This window comes from Pterocles gutturalis, unplaced genomic scaffold (assembly GCF_000699245.1).
Source record: "Pterocles gutturalis isolate BGI_N339 unplaced genomic scaffold, ASM69924v1 scaffold27933, whole genome shotgun sequence".
Taxonomy (NCBI): domain Eukaryota; kingdom Metazoa; phylum Chordata; class Aves; order Pterocliformes; family Pteroclidae; genus Pterocles; species Pterocles gutturalis.
This window is the reverse complement of record NW_010123865.1, coordinates 50,947-74,101: the sequence shown is the minus strand read 5'-3', so window position 1 is coordinate 74,101 and position 23,155 is coordinate 50,947. Positions and strand designations below refer to the sequence as shown.

General features: G+C 39.8%; 1 protein-coding gene across 1 annotated transcript in view; it reads right to left on the bottom strand.

The window, feature by feature from the left end:
• NRP1 (neuropilin 1) overlaps positions 1–23,155 on the bottom strand; it is a gene marked incomplete at its 5' end in the record, with an annotated part of 63,685 nt that overhangs the window by 31,543 nt on the left and 8,987 nt on the right. Inside the window, 2 exons of the mRNA XM_010078096.1 lie at positions 16,757–16,923; positions 19,837–19,992. Of these exons, the coding sequence (XP_010076398.1) occupies positions 16,757–16,923; positions 19,837–19,992 (323 nt within the window). The remainder of the gene's footprint in view (positions 1–16,756; positions 16,924–19,836; positions 19,993–23,155) is intronic.

The following is a 23,155-nucleotide window of genomic DNA, read 5'->3' as shown; positions in this document are numbered from 1 at the left end:
AGATAACAAGAATTTTTCTAAAACCCAGGAGCTCATCACTTGCAAAGAGAAGAGGAGAAAAGAATCCCATGGTGTATTAGCTAGTCACAAGATAATTACAAATCACGGTGTGATTTTGTTGGGAAAAAGGCAAATGAGTTGCTTGTACTGTATGAGGTATTTGAAGAAAACAGAAAGGAGCATTAGCACAAGTGCAATAATTCTGTTCCAACTGTCCAATTAGTGAACTTTAACCATTAGAAAATAATGGCAGTTCGAACTTGGTGGAGAAATCAGTGTTATGGTGTACACACGAATGTGTGTTAGAGGCCTTCTCTCTTCACTCATTTTCTCTCTTTCTCTTTGCCTTATGAAGTTACATTGCAAACACAAGGACAAGTGATGTAGGTTAACCTTCCCATCCCCTAGTTATTTATTTGTCATCCAGATCTGTTTCCTGATCTAGATCATCATGTGGTATCACAGAAGATGTATCGGCATAGCTGGGAGGATGAGGTGGGGTGCAGGGGTGCAGCTACTACTCAGGTCAGTTCTGCTGGCAAAAGAAACCTTTGTCCCAGTGCACGAGTCCAGCTGCCAAATGGCTGAAACTAGTCACACAACTTTCTCACAGCCAAGTTGGTGACCACACGTTTGAAACACCTGCCATTTCCTTACAGCCTTTCTTTAGCCATAACAACAAAACAGTTAAATTCACCACCCTCCTTCTCTTCAGCTAGAACTTTCTCTTTGTTTCCTAAAGCAAATAATTTAACTTCATTATAAAATGACATTATTCACAGAATATTAATCAGAGTAATTTATTCCCCTAAACGTCATTTGTCCAGGCCTTAGTAGGATAATAACAGGTTGAATTAAACCTTCTCAAGTGAATGTCCCATGAATGTCCCAGGCTTTTCATTATTTCCAAAGTCTGCAGGATGCAGAGCATACGTCCCCTGTGTCCCACAGGCATCCTTTTTCCTGGATGTATGTCATACATCCAAAGGCGCTGGAGCGGTTAAATCAACACGCTCTGCATTGTCTCTCAAAAGGCTGAAGGAAGTGCTATTGAGGACAGACTGGCTGCTTTCTCGATGCCCATGTCCTATGCAAGGCTTTTTGAAGTCTTCCAACTCAAGAATAGCAGCCTTGTGTGTGACAGAACCAGCTTTCGGGGCGAAGCACCTGGCCCAGTTTTTAAGGCTGGTAAAGTCTACATGTAACATTTTAGCCCTTGTCTTTAGGGTTGAAATACTACAACACATTGTTTTGTCATGATAAAAAAAAAACCAGTCTAAAAAAAAAAAAAAATTCCAGCACTGCTTTACAAAAACAATCAAGTGATTTAACATAACTGGAGAGTCTCAGATGTTAGATTGTTGCAATCTGAAAGTTAATGGGGGAATCTGGGCATCATTGCTCTGAGCAATCTCAGCTTAACTTCAAATGCTCTCCAAACTGTACTCTGCTGATTGTAAAGTGTGCTGCACTGAGTTATGTCCAATACCACATTCACTTCCAGGCTGAAGTGCACTTGAAAATCTGGAAGTCTGAGGGAGTGCAGAGCTAAGTTATTTAAATGATCTGCTTCTCTTACAATTTGAAACAGCTCTTCAGTTTTGAAATGATTAGGGTCCCAAGCCTGTACTGTTCCTACTGATTTGAAATTATTCTAGTAGGGGCTTTTTAATATACAGTAAGTACTTCATTGTGAAGAAAGTCAAGCAATGGCCTATTACAAGAGTTCTAGGTATTTGAAACCAAGTTAAAACATCAGGGGTTTAGGGGAAAGTTTGATTAGTTGATGCCTGTGCTAACAATTACAGCTGTCAGTCACTGGCCATTCAGGCAACTCAGGCTTGTCCCATCAAAGAACTTCAGGTGCATGAATTTTGCTCAGTCCCAAATGCTGGTGTTCAGTACACCTCCTTAACTCTTGGGGTACTGAATATCCTACAGCATCTATCCCACTGCCCAGAACTAAGTCCTAAACATGCAAAGGATTTAGACCTCTACCTTCATGCCTAAAACCTGGCAGAATTCAAAAGGCAGGCAGAAATTCTGCCAGAGTTAACAGCTCACTGGGAGAGAGGGAGACTCTGAGAAGACCTCTAATTTATTGCCTAGAGGTAGGAAAGAGGCAACCTCACCCGCACCCCTGGCTCCAGTAACTGGGTGCAGTAACTCCAGTGCAGGAGGAGGGGGACATCTCTTGTTATAAGGGAGAACACCTCTTCACATAGAGGTGCTCTCTCCAGATCAGCAAATCTCCATGTTCCTCTTGAAAACTGGAACTATGTCAACAACAGTCTTCTCCTGGAGCGCCTGGAGGCTGATGGCTGAGTGTTCAGCTGCGTGCCACAGCTTTAAACCCCTTGCAAAAGCAAGCCGTAACCCCGACCCACCACATGCCAGGGGGTGTTTGCTCAGAAGCTGACAGAGGAAAAAAGAATAACCTTTCTCCACCAGTGTTTTGTGAGAAAGGAGCAGTGGAAACAAGAAAGGTGAGGTTAGGCAGCAGAGACGCAGAAGGGAATTTTTAAGTACTAACTGACTCAGTGCAGTGGTCCAGGAGAGTGGGTGGCAGAGCTCAAGGCATTTTCCTCCCTTTGACAGTTCTCTGCAGTGGCCTCTGCAGGAACTGCTCCTCTCCAGGTGCATACAAACAGAATTGCAACACTGAGCACCCCTCTGTGGTGCCCAAGTGTGTCTGTAAATCTTCTTCTCTAAGTGAGGTGACAGAAATAAATTATGTAGAAGACTGCCTTGGAAACTACATGACACATCTTAAGGGGCTGTGTCGCCAAACAGATATGAGTTCTCAGGCTTTCTGGAGGCTTATAGAGTCCAAGTATCTGTAATTTGCAGTCAGCTTAGTATGTCCCCTCCACAGAGGTCTCCAAGTGTTAACATGGCTGGGGGTAATCCATTTTTCTCAGATCTAGTCTCCTGCAGCTGAGATAGTAATACAAATCTTTAACAACTAGCTTTTTGTTTTGGGCTTCTTGCCTTTTTTTGTTTCAAGAACTTGTGTTTCATGTTAAAATGAACTGGAGAGAGGTGGTGACGAAATAAAGTACTTCTGAAGACGAACACCAAATGCATCTCCCTGCAATTATTTGACACTTAACTTTCTGCACATATGATAAACAAACATCTGGTATTTATTTTAGAGGATGCAAGGGATTCTGTGACTTATTCCATGCTGTATGGCTTCGATCTGAGACAGGCAGCTGTCTCCAAACCTGAAATCATGACATTTCATTTCCATGACCAGAGTTTAAGCTCTGACTAACTGCTGTATGTTGCTAGTCTTTTTTTTTTTTTTTTTTTTTTTTTCCAAATTTTGTTCACTTTCATTCAGATTAAAAAGCATATCTCTTCTGGAAAATTATGCCTTAGGGCCTTATCCGAAAACATAGCCTTTGATAATTGCCTGTGTTGCAATGTGACCGCCTTTATTGGTAAGTACAAGACTGGGAGCACACTTGCCTGTAGAAATTGGCCCCTAACTTACAAGAAATGAGGAGCATCTCAAGTGTGTATTTTTTTTTTTTTTGCAGGAGAGAAATATTAATGTAAAAAAAGCCCCAGTTGTTCCTACTTTTAAAATCAATTTCTTTCCTGTGAAAGCATATTGCAAGAAGCTGGCTGTTTCTACATATGAATTACTTGCTCTCTATTTATTCTGCAATATCTTTTAGCATCCAGGAAAAATATTTTTATTGCTGTCTTACTGTCTCTGAAAAATGTGGGTGGCTGACACATTTTTAAGACATAGATATGCAAGAGGTGGCATTCACATTTTATTAGAGACCAGTTAAGGAGAAGAAAAAAGAATCATATTTAGCTCTGAACAATATATCATGTAGCAAATCTCAGCAAACTGCTGCATAAGGAAGAACATACAACATGCATGACTTGAAATGAATATTGCTGCTTCCTGATGTCATACATAAGCATGTCATAGTATGGAAGAACTTATTTTCAGAATGAAAATCTGCCTTGCTAAATAAAATGCAGTCACTGAGGGAGCTGTAGCAAGGGAGCAGTTTTACCAGCTTTTAGCACTCCTACTGTAGGTCTGTTCAACAGCCTGAGAAAATAAAGGACAAAGTGCTGGAGTTTGATTAACAACAGGAAGCTTTTTGTTGTGGGCATCCCTTGTGGCTTGAAAAGCTGTATAATCCATCACTTGACACAACATACCAAAGTAAATATTTTTAGAGAACTGTGTCATTTCCCTAGATAGCATACAGTGCTCTGGGTCAGATTAACTGTTGTGACACTTCACTGTTCTCCTGTCAAATATTTAATTAAGGAGAGATGATCTTTTTTATTAGGTGTTGCTGTTGATTTGACCAATCATGCTCTCCCATGATGTATATACAACTTTCACTTAATTCCTTTATTTCTTGATCTTTAAGTAAAGAAGAATACAATTCTAAGTGAAAATGACACAGGCTCTAGTAGAAATTCTGAAAATAATTTCATTAATTTGGTTTGAAAATTACTTCAAAAAGTCTTCGTCCTTGAAATGAGTAGTAATTACAAGAGCACAACTCCTTGATTAATGACAGGGTGTAAATATTCATCCCAGGCTTAGGTGAAAATAGTTAAGGGTGTAAACCATCTCAGATCTTGATGCAAAATTCTCAGTGATATTTGTGGCAGCTCCATAAAGAAAGTGAGGAGAAAATATTGCTGTTAGTAAGATCTCTCCTGAGTCACTGGAGTCTTTCTCATTGGCCTTGACAGCAACATCCTGAAAGCCCCAGAAGAGAAAGCAGCTAATCACATGCTCGGCTTCCAGTCTGTGCCTAACAACTGTCCTCAGTCAGTATGCTTTACTGATCTGATGCTTATGTGACTTGGCAAAAATGGGGAAGCATGAAAGAGAAGATGAGCAAACATTCATGCCAAAGAAATAGGAATGCTTGGCAGCAAAAAGGAAATGAACTTTCTTTAGCAGTTGAAATATTCCTCACAGTCTTCCCCTTCTGCCCAAATCCTTTTCCACAGCAGAAAAAAACATAAGTGTAAAGATTTCCCCAACTGAAAACAAAGAATAGACTCAAAGGATGCTATCACACTGAGATGCTGAAGCTGGGATTGCAGTATTGAGTACAGTATTTTTTTTTTAGAGGCAGATCAGCCAGTTTCTACAAGAGAAAATATAAGATAATGATGAAAAAGTGTGACTGGTGAACATGAAGAGAACTTCAGTCATCATTATGGGGCTGGTTCGAGCCAAGGAAAACATGCAGAAAGTGTAAGAAAAATGAAATCCAGAAACAAAAAGGAAAAAAGAAAAGACAAGAAAAAAATGAAAGAAAAGGCCTCTGTGTCTCTGACAGAGAAAAGATAATGCTTGTGTGGGCTGTGTTGCATCTGGATTCACGGCACATTCTCCCACTCTTATGTTAATTTTTTTTGCATAAATCAGAAGCAACTAATTAAAAAAGAAATATTTAATTCTGACATGTTCTTTGAACTGGTGTTCCATCTGGTTCTGTTTGAATAGTAAAATCTGCTGTAGTTGTAAAAATTGGCAAGCAGCACTCTGGTAAAGAGAAACAAAAGAGACTCAGTACAGCAGGTTAATACACTAGCATTTCAACTTGAGACATTACCAGAATTCCACAACCCAAATCACTCCAGTATGGAAACTATAAAGATCAAATATGAAAGAGAAATGCTGCGAGTGGGCTGGGAGAAGCACCGCCACTGGTACACATTAGCTCTGCGTGATATTTTTCCTGTGAGCCTTTGAAGGAGTTTGGTTTAAAAGCAAGGACAATGCAATGCTCCCCTGAAATGGGCTTACTGTATTGTATGAAATGCATCCAGTGCACATGCAGTGATAGGGAACGATCCTTCTGCTATTCATTTGCAAGCTCCACCTTACACATTCATGTGGTGCTCTGATCTAACACGATCACTATTCAGAAGCCTCAGAAAACACCTTCTTCCTAATTTATTTTTTTTACTTGAAAACTACTTAAAACCTGAACAACAAGACACCATAAACTCTGATAATAAAGGGACAAAAATGTCATCGTATTGGGATTTCTATAGACTCTAGCATCTAAGTAATCAGCATCTTATGCCATTTGAACCCTCTCTGTAGCTGATTAATTCCCAGTGCTTTAGAAAAAGATTGTTTTACATCTTGCAGGAGCATATCTTGCTGTGAAATATTACTTCTTTAAAATGAAAACCTTTGTTTTGGCACTACATTAACTTGCAAATGGATAACCGAAGACATGTACAATGACTTGGTCAAAAAAGGAAGAATGTGAATGGCCCCTTTCTCCTGCTAAGATACTTAGGAACCCTTGCTGAGCAATAAATGAGTCAGGAACGTAATACTTTTAATTAACGTTTTCTGAATACTTATTTGTAATTTACATTTAATTTTAAACCTGAGCTTAATCCGCTGATCTGGAATGAAGACAACTATTTAGTGCAGTTTGAATGTAACTTTCCCCAGTTTGTGTTAGAAACTATAGAAAAGGGAAACTCTATAAAACTCTATAGCAATACTTGCAGAATCACTCTTTTCTGAGAGAAGGGCATAATTGTAGGACCTTTTTTTTTTTTTTCCCCCCAAGTATACTGAGCAACTAATGCACAAATGGGAAACAAGTAATCCAAAGCTTCTCTATCAGGCTGCTTCACATGTGAATAACTGTGCTTTGGGTGGAGAACGCTGAATTTTGCCTACAAAGTTCTGCTGTAGCATGTTTTTGTCAGTAGCTGTCCAGTTGGAATCAGAGGGTGCAGGCAGCAGTGCTTGATTTAGAATACATTTTGGTATTTTGAATATAAGTATAATATTACACATGCGTAAACACACTGAAATAACCTCTTCTTCTTCCAGTTTTGCAGCATACCTATGCTAATTGGAAGGAAGCTGGTAAGTGAGAGGATAATATAATATGCAGGATTAAACCTCTACTGTCTCAGGCAGCACACCATGATGGTGTAGAAAGATCTGACTAGGCAATGACTGTGTTCAGAGAGAGTTCCACTGAAATAACTGGAATTTGCTACACTTAGATATTTCTTAAAATTCAGGCTTTGGGTTTTCTATAAAAAAATAGCAACAAAATGGGGAAATACTGCCAGTGTCTCAGATTTAATACTTTTTAAGCCTAATTTCACTGACAATTGGAATGGGTGTACAAACTGTGTCACACAGAAATATATGTATTGTGATCAGCTTTCTCATCTTGGAAAATCAGCACAGTCTCTTTAAATCAGTCAGTCATCCACAGGAGTCTGCATTCATTTATTCTCTGTTAAATGGAACTGTCAGTTTTGTTGCACCAAAATTCGATTTTCTATTTCATACACATTGTGTATGATGATTTTAATTTCCTACTGGGTCACCAAGCAAGTCACTGCTTTTTTAAAATATGAGTTTCTGCTGCCTTCTAGAAAAATGTCAGCTGCAGTTAGATGGTGTGGTGAGGGTACTGTAAATGTGTGGGGAAAATAAGACACAAAGACTACGTGTGCAAAGATAATTTTGCTTTTTCCTTGGTATGTCCCCCATAGCTCTGAGGCAATGCACATAATATAGCTGAAATACTTCTGAGGCTGGGGTTTGGAAGAAGCGCTGCTGAGAGCAGTGCTCTCGTCCTGTGCCAGAGGAGGAAAGGGGACAGCAGAAGGGAAGGTGAAAGCCAGTGACTACCCAGACAGCTTCCCCTCTGGTGCTACAGCAAACCAGGGAGAGTGGCTGCCCCCAGTTCTGCCCTTCTCTCAAGAAAGCCTGCTCAAACTCCAGCTGTGGGGATTTCATTTCCAGGGTTTCTTTGGCCAAAGAATGGTGCCTGGTTTGTGTACCCCCATCCAGACTCTCTAAAAGTTGCTCTATCTCCAGCTATGTCAAGAGCAAAGCTATTGATTTTTAAGTGCCGTGGCTTTTTGAAATAAACACTGGATGTATTTTCTTAATTAAGCATATAATGAAAGGGGGGAACAGTCCTATGGACAGTTAATTTTTATGGCCTGATAAAAGCATTTAAAAATTATTTTGTGCCATATCAGCCCTTCAGCCCGTTGCTTGAATTTAATGGGATTTGCCACGGAAGAGGCTTCTTCTGCCTGTGTTAAGGTTGAAAGCCACCTTAGCCTATAGTACAATAATGTATAACCTAAATATGACCAGTTAAAATGCACCCTGGTTTTATACATGATAGGACAAATAGATCTTTTCAGCAGCTTCAGAGGATCCATACCAGAAATTAATTTGGCCCAAAGTGTTCAACACAGGAGGCTGCAACGAGAAAGACCAGATTACATAGGTACAGCTGGTTGGTGGAAGCTATGTGTAAACAGTGCTTCTCTGATGAGAAGCCAGGTGTTCCTGAGAACAGAGGAACTGAGCCTCAGCTTAATGTTTGGTCAACTGTGTTTTCTCTGATAGTAGGTTTTAACAGACAGCTACAAAGTTGCATCTGATGCTTTTTAAAAGAGAATTTAAAACCTCGAATTAAAACATTAGAGGTAAAGCAAAAATGGAAGTATTTCCCTATCAAAATATTATTTTTCTATTTTTTCTCTTTTCTCTTTTTTCTTTTTCTCTTTTCTCTTTTCCCTTTCCTTTCCTCTTTTCTTCTTTTCTTTCTCTTTTCTTTTCTTTTCTTTTCTTTTCGAAGGAGACAAATTGCTCTCTGAAGGGCAGGTATTTACCACTTGGAAGAAATCTCATTTATCCTTACATTTTACCTATTTCACTACTGCTGTGAAAATGTCACCTAATGGGCAGAACAGAATTAAACTGGGACAGAAAAGCAGGATGACACAAGGACTGAAGAGGCAAATAATAGCTCAGCAACAGAAAATCTGGAGCACGGATGCTGGGATAGGGAAGGGCCCCTAGGACTCATGAAATCTTCAGCTTTATACTACTGTGCAGGTGTGGAAAGAGTTTTTTTTTTAAAAAAGCACAATCGTCTCTGCAAAGCGCTCAGCAGTACACCTATCATCCCCAACCCAGGGTCAGCCCCGTGAGAACAGAGACCTTTAGCTCAGTAACAACTCTGCTTATTATAACATGCCTTAGCTGTGTGTTCCTACCCAAGGCTGTGTTTCTAGTCACTACCCTTAGTCACTTAACTTCTAGCCTTCAGCTCTACCTCACCCGCAGTTTGACACCTGCCTAGTCTTGTAGATTAATTTATTGCTGCTGGACACAGAAAAATCTCCTTCTGAGATACTTTCCTTCACATCTGCAGAAGGTCCTGGCTGTGGTGGAGCAGCTGTGTTGCAGTGCCTGGTAGCTGGGTGGGCAAGGCTGCCTCAGCCCCCACGGGGTCTGCAAGACATCTGTGAGAGAGCTCTCTTACCAAGCAGAATGGTGCAAACAACTGATTTTTGGGCTGGATTGCAGTTTAAAAACCAGCAAACAATAACAAATGTTTTGAGTCAAGCCAAACATGTGAAACTGGTGAATAGAAAAAAAAAAAAAAAAGAGAAGAATCATTTTGTACAGAGTTTTTTAAATGGCCTTAATTTATGTAAAAGAAAGTAGAAGAAAAAGATGCTGTGATAAAAAAAAAAAAAGTGGTATTTAGCTTAAAACATATTTAAAGGTTCTAATTTCTTTCCCTCCTGGAACCAACTAGTGGAAGTGAGATAAATTTACAAAATTATTTTAGTAGTTGCTGAATCAGTGCTTTTGCTGGACACATTTTTAATTCGCTATCTCAGCTCTAAAGGGCCATCTGTCTTGCAGCCGTTGAGGGGATGCAGGGCTGGACTGGGAAGTGGATGCATAGGTAATTACAGAGTTATATACAAACTACTCAGATCTCTGCATAATGGATCCCTTGAAAGAACTGAAACTATTATAATGATTAGGCTGGTAGCGGAGGCTCGGAGGGGCTCTGCTTCTGCTGCTCCTCCATATGTTGCACACAGGATTGCTTGAAGCCACACAGGACTCCCCTCTGTATTAGGGCTGAAGCTGAAACATGTCAGAGGGAGGTAGAGAGGATTTTCTTCTAAACTGCATTTTGCACCTGCACTTCTGTAGCAATAAGGCTGCCAATGGTTTTGCACAGTTCTCTGAGCATCCCTTCAGCCTCCTCAGAGTGATAAATCTATGGCTGGGAACTTACAGGTAGTAAAATAGCTCTTAAAGCACTTTGAATAATCAAAAAAACCATCATACTTTGTAGGGCCCTTTTATTTCTCCCTCTCCCTCTTGTCTAATTTCAGTACTTGCCTTTGTGGAACTCTACCATTTATTCCCATGTCACAGTAAATAAAGGTACGAATGTATCCTGCTGGGTCAATTAACCCTGGTTCTGCACTGTGTCACAGTCTGTACTGGCTGTGATTTCCAGAAAGGAATATTCTTTTGTCATTCTTTGCCCATGTGCAAAGTGAAGTTAAGACCGTAAGATAACTAACACTTTTCCACACAAAGCTAACTCTGCTTTTTGTAATTTCTGGAGTGCAGTTACAATCTGTAAAATGACATGAACCAAATACATGACTTGTATTCTAAAGTGGTAGAGAAGACAAAGGCCTGACAGTTTTTGTGGTTTCATGTCAGTGTGCTCCCTAATGATGGGCAAACCCCGCCACAAAGCCTCTGAACTTCAGCTCTCAGGCAGTCCTTCAAAGGCTAGGAGAACTGGGAGGCTGAGGTTTCCCAGGTTTCATGTTATTCTGTGCAGTAATATGATGCACTTCACTGCAGTATCAAACTCCAAAAAGAAACAGAAATAATAAGAATAAAAACAACAGGCACTGTTGATTTGCACTTCCTTGAGCTTTCATGTGAAATATTTAGATAAGCTTGCTTGGTAAAGTCAACCTAAACAGCTGCTGATGTAAGAATAAACCTGTTAATGAAACAAATGTGCTGTGCAGCAGCGTATATAAATACTGACTATATTTTTAAGTGAATACCTGATAAGGAAATAAGCTTTGACACAGATGAAAGGTCGAGACACCAAATGATGAACTGCAATTATTTTCAGAAGTGCTACAGGAATAAATCTGTACTAATCTATATACCAGTTCCCATCAGTGATGCATGCTCCTGGCTTTTGCTTACAAAGGAGCAAATAATGAAGAATGTAGGTTAGTAAAGGAATGAAGACAAATGTGGAAGGAAAATTCCACCTCAGAGGTCCCTCCCATTCTGGTGAAGTAGTGTATACATAGAAGTGTTTTAAATCAACGGAAGTATATTTTCCTTACATGGAAGAGTTAGTGTTAAATAAACAACTGATATTTCAATCAGTGGAGGTGAGGGGGATCTCCCAGGTTGCTTTTTGAGGAGGCCTGTTCATACCTCTCTGGCGTTTCTGCAGATCCCTAAATGCTGCAAGATGCAGAGGGAGAATTTTGCAGCAGATCAGCTGATGTTTCTAGGGCTGCCTGGCCCACAGATCTGGAGAATTACTCTGCAAGAGTCACAGGTGCCAACGGGATGGGTGTGGGATGAGGTGGAGACAGGGAAGCAAAGGCCAGAGGGAGCAGCCCAAACCTGCTCCCTGTGCCAACCTCTGCAGCCGATTACACTTGATACCAGATCTGTGCCCTGCTGAAAAACCCAGCAATACAAATTTAGGCTGGATTAGACATTTATGTCATATTAGCCAGCACACACAGTAAGGAGTTCATCTTAGCGCGTGGCCTTATGTCAGCTGCAGAATGACGGATAATACCCGATCCAGAGTATCATGTCTATTTATGTTAACCCCCTGTTAACCTTTTTTGAATAAATTTGAACTGGCAGAGTGTGTTTATACCAGAGTAGTGCTTTTTGTTTTATGGCTGCAAAGTTTTGATTTGATCCTCGGATTCTTAAAGCTGGATTTATGGTTTTGTCCAACCCCAGCCATAATATGAACTGAAGATCTTGTGTTATTAACATACATGCTTTGCTTTCTGGGCAAGCTGGAGGTCTCGCTCAGTGTTACAGGATGAGAGAAAAATTGTGCCACCCAGAAGCTATCATCCAGCTTGGTGGGAGTGTAAGGATTTGTGTTATCTGCATTAGAAGAAACATTTAGATAGAAAACATACAGATTATGCAGTAAAAGTACCCAGAAGGTGTTGCTGCTTGCAGGTTTGAACACCCCCCATCATTATGAGGATTGATGATGGCACAGGTTCCCAGTGACCCTAGTAATAGGTAATCATTCTCTCTTCAAAACCACACACACATGGGTCTCAAGTGTCTTTAGCTGATGGCACCCTACTGGGCCAGCTCCTCCTGGAGCTCCCCTGGCTCCTGCACTGCCTCGGGGGCTGCTGCCCACCACCCATCGGGGCGTCCCCGGGGTGCAAGGGCTTGCCACACACAGCAGCCTGTGGCTCCTGCTCAAAGGCTTCAAAAATAAGATGCAAAAAGTTCCTTAAATACAAAGATTTTGCATGTCACTTACTGCTGTTCTTAAATGCGAACATTAAATCTACTCTGTAAAAACACAATTACTGCTGCCATGGCAGAAATCAGTCATCCCTTTTGAAGGAATGCCTTGAAAATGCAATCATAAAATCCCTGCACGTTATGGATTTCATTAACATTGTACTCCCCTAGGATTCCCAATTGCACAATAACAGGAGTTCTTTAAATTTTAAATACCACAGACAGGAACAGTTTCACTAAAACCAGATGTGAAACCCTCGCACTGGCCTTCTTACTGGTTCTAAATACTGAAACTGGCTGGTAATTGATACCTATTAACATGTTTGTTGTTCAGATTACAGAAATGGAAACACTATACTATTTTTCCTGTGAAAGGATACATTAATGAGGGACAATGACTTATGTTGCAATGGCAGTTCCCTGCTCTTGATTAAATTAAAGGGCTGTTTTTATTTTTTTATTTTAAATTATGCTATTTCACACTGAAGGGCAGTCGAGGGTACAGAACATAAGAGTAATAAACAAGTAGGCTGAGCTTAAGGTTGAGGAGCTAATAACATCCCAGATGACCATAAACTAACTTCATGCTTATTTTTGGCAGCCCTTGCCTCACACATATCTTTATTCCATTCATATTAGAAAATCCACAGACTTTATTAATGTGTTTTTAAAGAAGAAATTCAATCTGGAGTGACTCTGTTTCTGATTATGGAGTCACTCCAAATCTCAAGTTAGCCGAGCAATTTTAAAAAGTATGTTTGAGGGTAAAAATAAAATGGAGAAAGTACTTTGCAGACTTATGGTGTGACTGTGCCGTGGATATTTTGAATCTAAGCTTTGACATTTACTTCAAAACAACCAAGGAGAGGAACAGACAGGGACAGACAGCTTTCACTTACCAGTGCCCAGCAAGCAGGCAGCATTCAGATGAACTCAGGAGTTAGCACCCTGTCAGCCACAAAGGAGCAATCTAGTTTTTCCACCAAAGAACGGGTTTCACGTCCACAGATAGAGTTCATGCAAATCCATTACTAACAACAATCCAACACTATTTTCCTAATTCTTTTCAGCCAAATGGTCCAAAAGACGTCAACACCTCAAAGGAGACAATCATATCACATGCCCTCTAGACGTCCTCTATAGATACCAATCTCCCTTTGCTGATACTTAACTGAGGTTTTCTGTTTCTTTTGTCTTAGCAAAAACATTAACCTTGAAGGGAGGGGTAAAGGGAAGGGAAAGGAGAACTATAATATCTCCCCTATACAAAAAAATTACACACTAAGGATATTAGTATTTGGAGCTGAATTTTCAAGCTGCTTTGCCCATGTATGATTGTACATATCTCATATATATGCCCTAGTTGCATATGCATATTAGTCCTCTGAAGCAGTTGCATATGCATATTAGCAGACATCACTACTGAACCAGCTGCAGCATGTATGCAGGTATGGAAACCTGCAACCCTGAAGAGATTGATGAATACTAATATACACAAAATCTTTGTCTCTCAAACAAGAGCATATAGGCATAAATTTTCACTTTAAAAGTTCCGAGTTCAGCATTGTTGTATCCTTCAGCCTGTTTTTTGCTGTTGAGTATTTTCTAGAGTTCTTGCACTATGTAACAAAAATCCATTTACGCTGTACTGCACAAAAGCAAATACTTCAAACAAATAACTAGTTTACAATAGCATACAGAACAAAATTGAACAAAGTGACCTGAGTCCTTCATATACAAGTGTCTTCCTCCTTTTATAAAATATTATGATTTTTTCAAGGGGTAATTTCAGAGTATTTTATTAGTTGCATGTCCTTGGTTGTTTGTCTGCAAGCTCTTATGGAGATGAACATCTGTTCCTGGGGATATTTGTACAGAGGAAACACGGGATTTCAATATTTTATCCAGATACAAACTCCCAACATGTGCTTCCTGCCAATGGCATCAAGCCTTTGTAGAAGGTGGCAGTTCACATGTGGAATGACCCTATTAGAGGGGCCTGATGGTCTGAAGCACTTAGCATCCATCTCAGGATTGTCAATTAAGTTAAACAGGAAAGCATTTAGAACACATTTGGAAGTTTGAATTAGCAATGTTAATATTCAATTAAACCATAATAAATAAGCATAAGAATTAATATCCTCCTGATACAAATGGAAGCAAAGATGAGTTAAAATGCTGTGAAAAGCCAGGGAACAGCATCTCCAAACTAGCTCGGTTGCTTCTGCGACATAAGTTGAGTGGTAGAAACAACGAATAGCTCTTCTGCAACATGTGTTAAGCATGCCTATTCAATGCAATGAATCTTCTACAAAGACTTTGCAGGTTCAGTCTTGCAAACAAGACCCAGCCCTGCAGTGAAGGCTGCTACAGCCTGCTTCCTCTGTCATGAAGCCTGCCTTGGGGGTACTGGTCCCTCCACACAGGCCCTGGGCAGTGGAAGAGATGCCCTAGGGCTAGACTGCTCAGCGAAATGGTTCATGCTGTCTTTTCCAAACCAGGGCCTGGGTGAAGTAAGTGAGAGCTGTGGCATAAGCAGTACAGCATACAAATAACCACCAACTTCTTGGCTGATGTGGAAGCTGGAGTCAGCATAAAGCTGCTAAAAATTATGCTCAGTGGTTGTTTCAAGCCCTGAGCACTCTGGTTTACGGCAGAAGGCAAAGGAGGCTGAGAAATTCATAGGCAGGAGGACTGAGGTACCCTGGGTTATGCTGTTTTGAGCATAAACCCCAGAGTAGCTTGGATTCTGTTGTGTTTGTTATTAGAGAAGTTAATGGCTAAAAAAGTCCTTTGAAACTTTTTCTCAGAAAGATCTAGTTCTAAGTGAATCCATTAAGCCATATATATATGTATGTAGTCATCATAACTTAATAAAGTTAATAAGCACAGAGAACACATGAATGAGGTTTGACTAGCTCTCTTGTTTTGATTATCCAGTCATAAATGCATAAGTGACAGCAGAGAAGAAGGAAAGAAAGAAAAAGTGTCGGCCCTCCGACCAGATGAAACACATGGAATTTGATTCTGATGCATTCCACCCTTTTTCATGTGCATTCCACGGATTGCAAGTGGCAATGATTAATAACAAGCCTCGCACTTAGATAAGGCTGGAGAGATTTTAACATTTATTCCTAAGTAAGCAAAAAAGGATCAACAGGGTTTTTTTTGCCTCTCTGAAGTCTGATTAGGTCCATCACACACGATTACCAAGTTGCCAAGAGCTCAGGATGTGTAGGGGCCCCTAAGCAGGACACCTGAGAGTCCCATTGTGTGAAAAGGATCAGAAATTAAGGATTTCCCCCTCTTTCTTCCCTTTACTAACTACTACTCAACATGTTTTTAAGCTTTCTTGCAGACAGCAAACCTCACAGGAAACACCAATGTGAACATTCGTATGGATGGCTAATAAGGCATTGTTTTTATATGTCAGTTAGTAATTTCCTATAGAAAACAACAGAAGCAGGAGGAAGGTTTCAATACATGAGCAAGTTTTGTATATCAGTAATATTGATCTAATATGCTCAAACCTTTCTCTTAGTTTTTACCAACAGATATAGAATCTAGATCACAGCTAAGAACTATAAGTCAATCTACAATTCAAACAAATCATTATTTTTTTCACCTAATGATATTAATAGTTGCCTTCTAGTATAGTTTATTTGCATACAGTAATTCATATGAATAATTCTAACCTGTTCAGGTATCATGCACCATTAAGCTCTGGACGTGTTAACAAATAGTAAACAATAAGCCTAATTAGACCAACTGAACTCAAGGAGTCTCTTTGTGGGGTCAAATGCTTGCAGGATTTCTCCTGTATTAACAGAGCAAAGCTGAGGTGGCCAATCTTGCTAATGAATGTTGTGTTTAAGGATGTGGAAGAATAGCCACTAGACAGAGACCACTAAACTCATTTCATCGGTAACATATTCTAGGAGGCACATAAGTCTTCTGAGGTGAAATCTGAGGGCATGGAAACACCACGTTGTATTAATGCTTAACTGTAATCAGCTAGAGACATAGCACATGCTCAGTTTACTGGGACATTCCACTTCAAGTGCATGTTAAACTAATATTGACTTTTCCACTAAACCAAAATCTCTGTTATTTGTGCCCAGAAGACTGAAAAAACAATAGATGTGGGAAGCAGAAGAATTAATCTTCCTGACCTTTTCTTTTTTTATACCTTTGGGAGTCAGTCTTTTTTTGTGTGTCTAACAGGGAATGTGAACTACTCACTTGCAATGATTCGTAGATTATGTAGAAATACTTCACTGTGTATTTTTTTTTTCTTTCTTTTGCTTTCTGCCCATTCAATAAACTCCACAGAGTGTTATTAATAATACCTTTAAAATGTTATCTTTTTACCTGTATCCATTCTCTGATAGAATCTTCCCCTGGGGTCCATCCATTCTCAGGGTAATTTAGCCGGGACCTTTCTGAAGACCAGATAGCGCTGTACTGGGAGGAGACAGTGATTTGATCAGAGTGAATTTCTCCTGACTCCATACCTAGTGGTTCCATGCACTGGAAATCTGAAGAAAAATAAATTACCTTCATTATTATGGTCAGCTTTTTGATTTAGACTTTGAATAATGAGAACGTTTTCCTGCTTTGAATATGAATATCTAAAGAATTTATTTTTATGTGATTTGAATTCTTTAGCAACTTTAAGTAAGGCAGTGTTGGGCTTATGGTGTCATTCTTAATACTGTCGTTTGAGTTGCCATGGCAATTCCTCCAATAATAATGCTATACAAATATTTTTAGCCCATCATTGTAGCCATTTCAATATAGGACAATAGAATTCTCTTTTCTAGGGAAGCACAGGTACTTCTGTGGATTCATAACATAAACCAACGTATGCTCAACTCATAATTATGCATAAAGCCAGGAAAGACAAACCAGATGACCGTATAAAATAATTTTCTTTTAATACTGTTTAGTCCAGTACAGAAAGTATACAATGTTTAAAAAATATTATTAAAATTCTAGCCATTCTCTTTTGATCCTGGACACTGGAAAGAAACAGATCAACAAAAATTTGAATCCAGGCCAGAAGAATATTGACCCAAGGGAATTATCACCTCTTCTATAATGTATTATATTTTAAATGAGTTGATTATTTGCATCCAATCTCTTTTTGTTGACACAAAAACTACCATGATAGTTTGGAATCAATTGACAACCCAGTCACTATAGTGCGTTCAAAGGCTGATAGGGCATGGAGTCTAAATTCTTCTCTCCCTCTTCAAAAATAAAGGTTCCAGCCCCCACTGAAGCAAGAGAGGCCAGTGGCTTTAGACAGAACCTCACTCCCAGCTGCTCATGCACCCATCTGTCAGAGCTTTACCAACCCCATTGTCAAGGCAGGAGAAAATAACACGGGCTTATGTTTATGTTCAGGGTATATTATGTTCACGGTAAATTAACGTAATTCCTTCCTTCATTAGCAGTTTAAGGTAAAACACCAGTATGTGAAGGGGAGGCCCTGACATTTGGGTACACACTTTTTTTAGTACACCTTCTCTCAAGCTGTCGTATCTCTAACAGAGGGTTAGGTGCTGAGCTGAAAGTTTCAAAATCTATGAGTTGGAAAAATTAGCTTTTAATAAGCAAAGTTCTGTTTTTTTAAATGAAAATTAAATTATTCAAAAAAAAAAAGTTTAAAAACTTTTATCTGGGATCCAAAGCCTCATATTCAGAAATGCTATCAGGGTACCTTGTAGGAGTTCTAGTTAGGGTGCCCCATAACTGAGTTATCAAACTTGTTGCCAAACTGCATTTCCTATAGCATATGTGATGGGTTAGCCCTTGGCTGGGGGCCAAACCACACACCCACTCATGCAATTCACGCCCCCCCCCCATCCGAGGGTAGGGGAGAGAATTAAAGGGGTAAAGGGAAAAACCCTGCTTAACCCAGGACAGCATACCACCCCTTCCCCCATTTCTGTGCTGCTTCAACATATTAGGGGCCTTGGGTGAAGCATTGAAACTGAACTACTCTACGGTAAGACTCAGAGTAAATTAACTTTTGCTTGGAATCAGGAGACCCATAAGCCACGACAAAGTACTCAAGACATGGCAGGTGGGAGTCGTATTAAAATATCTAAAAGGCAGGTGTCTAGTTTGATCTAGACATGTGGGCTTTCCCTGTAGTCTACTGAGAGGGACAAGTGCCTCCTGGGGACATCTCATGTGTCAGAGATAATAAGTAGGATGAGTTGTCCTCTGGAGGTGACCCTCTCTGTAGTGACAACACAAAAAGCAAGGGGGGCTTAAATTAAATGAGAGGAATTACTTCTCTGTCTAAGCCTGCATCAGAGTAAATGGTTCCTCTTATCACCAGAAGGGTTTTCACACACAGTAACTTCTCCAGTTCTGTTGTCACATGTTTAAGAGCTGAAGGCATCCCAGCATAGCAGATATTATTAATTCTTGCTCCAGTGTGATGACGCCTCTACAGCCCAGGGAGGGTGACTGTGGAGGTAGTGGACATGCGGACCCAAGTTGCCTGTGCTAGCTAATGAAGGGGTAGTAGCTGCACCTGCATAAGGAGAAGCCAAACTAGCTGGAGGTACAATCTGAGGGAGATGGAAGAGGATGCTTCCCATCTGCAGAGGCTGGGGTATGTCCTGTTCCCTCTTCCTGGCTATGCACATACAAGAATGCTATTAAAGAAGCACAGGGCAGAGGAGAGGTGGGGAGTAACAGGGATAATTTCAGTTTACACATTTTTCTTTTGATCCTTCTTTGACTAAATGAGTGCATCAATCTGAGTGAATCTGCTCAAAACTCAGTAAGTCGCAGAAAGGAAAGAGTTTAATTTAAAGTGTGTATTTCATCATTGAGCAAAGCAAGGAAATCTGCAAGGACATGGTGCAACACAGCCCGTTATTTTCCTGCATCTCCCTCACTTTGTTTCATTCTCTGTCCAAAGGGTAAGCATGAAAATGAGGCAACAGGGAAAAAAATACAAGACAGAGAACAAAGCTTAGATAGCTTATGAAATGGTTTAACAAGAGCACATATATTAAATGGGTTCCTTTTATTCAAGAAATCAATCATCAAAGCTTATTCCATGTAATAAAAGGCGGCTTTGGATAGTGCATTCATTGTTCATGTTTCATTGTTTTAATGCAAGTGTTCAATTGCTCTGCATTCCTGTGTTTCCTTGGGCAGCACAGTTTTTCACAATAATTATCCCAACTTCCTGGCAATACTGTGGAATAAAACTGTAAGAATTCTGCTTCTTGCACTGCTTTTCAAAGGGCAGCTGTTCTTAAAAAAAAAAAAAAAGAAAAAAGAAAAAAGCAGAACAGAACCAATCCTTCCCCACCATCTTATTTATTTAAGGTTTCTTTAAAGTTTCATGCAACACCTGGTGTGAAAGAAGACATAACAGAGAATATTTTCCAAGAAGCTCTGCGGGATAGATAAATACTGACCTTCTGATACACTGCTCTGCGACACGCTGTAGTTTGCTGAGAACCCCTCTTTTGCTATTGCGCTGTCAGTGTAAAATACCATTGAAAGAATCCCTGTTGAAGACCGGACACGTCCTGGGTTGTTCTGCCCACAATAACGCCCTATGTGCGGGCCAACTGCAAAGAGACAAGATAAAATAGTAAACTACCAGGTCTGCTGCAACAATAGATGCCACTACAATAGCCTCCTAGAGAGAGTCCCTCGTCAGGAAATAGTGAACCTCTATGACAGTTCAAAATCACAATGTCATCAATAACTTAGCGGTGAACAATAAATTGCTTATCCTACCCTAGTAATCTTACTTCTATAATGTTCAGATAGCACTCCATAAACCTCTGAAAATGTAAAGAAACAGGATGTCAAAAAGTGTACTTTAGAGTGTGCAGAGAGGGCACAACAATGCACCGAATTACATGTAGAAAACACCAAAAGTATTTTCCAAAGTGTGATTGAATCACCTATTTATGACAAGGACATCTGAAAGGCCTGATGTGCCCACTCAGTCTACAAGATGCTCTGGGAATAGGAGTTCAAACAGCACCTTCCAGGATTTATGCTCAGTACTTCAGATAATCTGTTAATTTCATAGCAAACTTAGAAAAACATTTTTTTCACTCATATTGAGGCTAGGACCAATGACTCTTTATCCCCTCCTAGTTAGGCTTTCAGCACACCCTCATGGATCTTTTGCCCATATGCTCAAGAATAAAGAATACTGTAAAAGAATTCAAAAGGAAAAATTTAGTCCTTTCAAAAGAGCAAGGATTTACTAAGTGTACCTCCATGAAACAGAACACACACACATATAGACACATACATGATCTCTCTCAGTGTTAATAACGTATAAGCCAGTTCCTGATATTTTTCTGGATTTCTTGTGCAATGAGATAATATTTTTCCTTAATTAAGGTACTCAATTCACAACCAACATATGTGGCCTTCTAGCACTTGAGCATTCTCTACAGATAGGTCCCCAGGCTGTTGAATGCTAGTACATCTGTGCTTACAAACAATAAGAAAAGATAATGCTAAAACCCATCCATGGAGTCAAGAATGAAAATAATCATTCAATGTCATTCTAATGATTACACCACTGGCTTTCCAGGCTTAAATTAACACCTTGTAATTTCTCTAGGAAGTCCAATTCACTTTCAGTTTAAAATATAAAATGTTTATATATCCTAATTATTCACAGTTCAAAGAAAATCCTCAGCTAACATAATTTTGTAAGTCATTTATTGGCATTTTCCAACAAGTAAAACAGTTCCAGCTTGGAATAACTTTATTATGTAAGCTATACATTTCCGTAAGGCCCTAGAGTTGCCAGAAAGAGGGAGCTCAGACGTTACAGCTCTTGCTGCCAGCATGTGCTTTTCTATCCATATTTTGGCCACAATTAAGCCTTGAGTTGCCTTGGAAATCCCATGGCATTTAAAGTACCTGCCAGTTCAGCCCTTTTCCATTGGGGTTGTTCAATGCAGTATTGATAGAATGAAACACCCTATAGAGGATATGAGTTGAATTCTTCCTCATCATAGAAATCAATAAAGCTTTACAGTTTTATTATCTGGAGTGAGAAAATTGTTTAAGACTGTTACCATGAGCGGTTCTTTAAAAACCTGAAATAATGTCCCCACTTCAATTGGTGCAGGTTGGTGGGTTTTTTTTCTTTTCTTTGCATTTTCTATGTGCAAACTGCTCTGATCCTGTTCTTTCCTGTGATGGCCTTTCAACATTATAGCTGCTGATGTTGCCCTGAACTGGAAGAAAATAAGGAGGATAAAGCCACCATGTTATGGCACTCTGAGCTTCCCTCCTCCCATTTCCTGTAGGGAAGCCTCTTTGAAATGACAAACAGAAGAGAACTTTGTTTAAAGTAGACAGGCTTCAAGATTCCCCATGACTCACTGGTTTATAATTTTTAAGACACATTTCACGATTCTACATTTCAGTCTTCTACAGACTGGCCCTGCCATCACAGTATTATTCCCTTTAGTAGCTGTATAGATGCAAGAGCTGAAAACATGCAGAACATGACACAAAGAGGTATTGAATTTTTTTGCAAAACATGTAAACCTCAGCCTACTGAGCTAATACAGTATTGATCTGAGCAGAACTGGATGACATATTCTTATTCTTCTTACATAAATAGTTAACACAAATTTCTCCTTTATTCCTTTCAAGTCTCGAAAACTTTTGAATGACAATAAATTATCAAATGTTTCAGGTGTCACCACACCAAAGAAATGCTGTGTGGGGAACACCATCTGAGCAATCATTCAGGGGCTGATACTGATGTCTGCTTTTTTTTAACCATCTTCCTGACCCTTCCTTACAAACTGAGACGGGCTTTCACAAGACCATATACAGTTCCAAATGGCAATTTTAGAGTGGCAGGTGCTGAAAAGTCATTAGGCCCAGAAAGCTCTTCACAGCCTCTGCCTGTAGACCATCATGTTGCTTTGTCAGTCTTTGAAAGTATGTTGGTGTGCTGTGCACAGTATTTTCACAGCAGCATTATTGTTATTGACAAAATACTTGCACACAATTTAGGATGCTAAAGAGAAAAGAACTGAAAAATGAAGCCCATCCTCACAGTCCAGGAGTCACCTGCACTGAACTTCTGTACACTCTCATATCTTAATAGCTTCTCACAAGAGTATAGAAAGCAACCGCAACAGAGGAGAAGCACACCTAGATTAATAGCAACCTTCATTTCCACTGATGTTAATGACTGAAGTAAAGCATTCTGTTTTAATCTCTAATTCAGGGGAAGGTCTTGTGGTATTGACCAAAGCAGCAATGCTTAGCCTGTGGTTCTCAAAGCATATGTAAACTTCTTTAAATTACTTTTGAGCCTCTAGTAGACAGTGTATAGAGCTTCAAAGAGAGCTGCATGATGAATATATGCAATTCATCACTTAAGCTAGTCCTGGTTTTGAGTGGGCTATTTTTCTTCAAAGTCATCAATGGACTGTTCTCAGCTGAGGCTGGCTGAGGTACACTTGTGCCTTGGGCAAAGATGCTTTTGGTGCCTGGTTTGTTGGTTTAAAATCACATATTTCTGTTCTGTGATCTACTCACTCTCCTGCTCTGACACCACCTGTTATCTCCTTCAAACCATGGTCCCTTTTCTGCACAATACTTGCAACATTCATCTGTAGTTCCCAAATATTCTCCAACAGGGTTTGTTTCACTTATTGCTTTGCTTTAAAGAAGAGACCAAAGGGTGCCCTTGCCATGCAGTTATGTAGAAAAAAAAAAAAAAAGCCAGGTTTG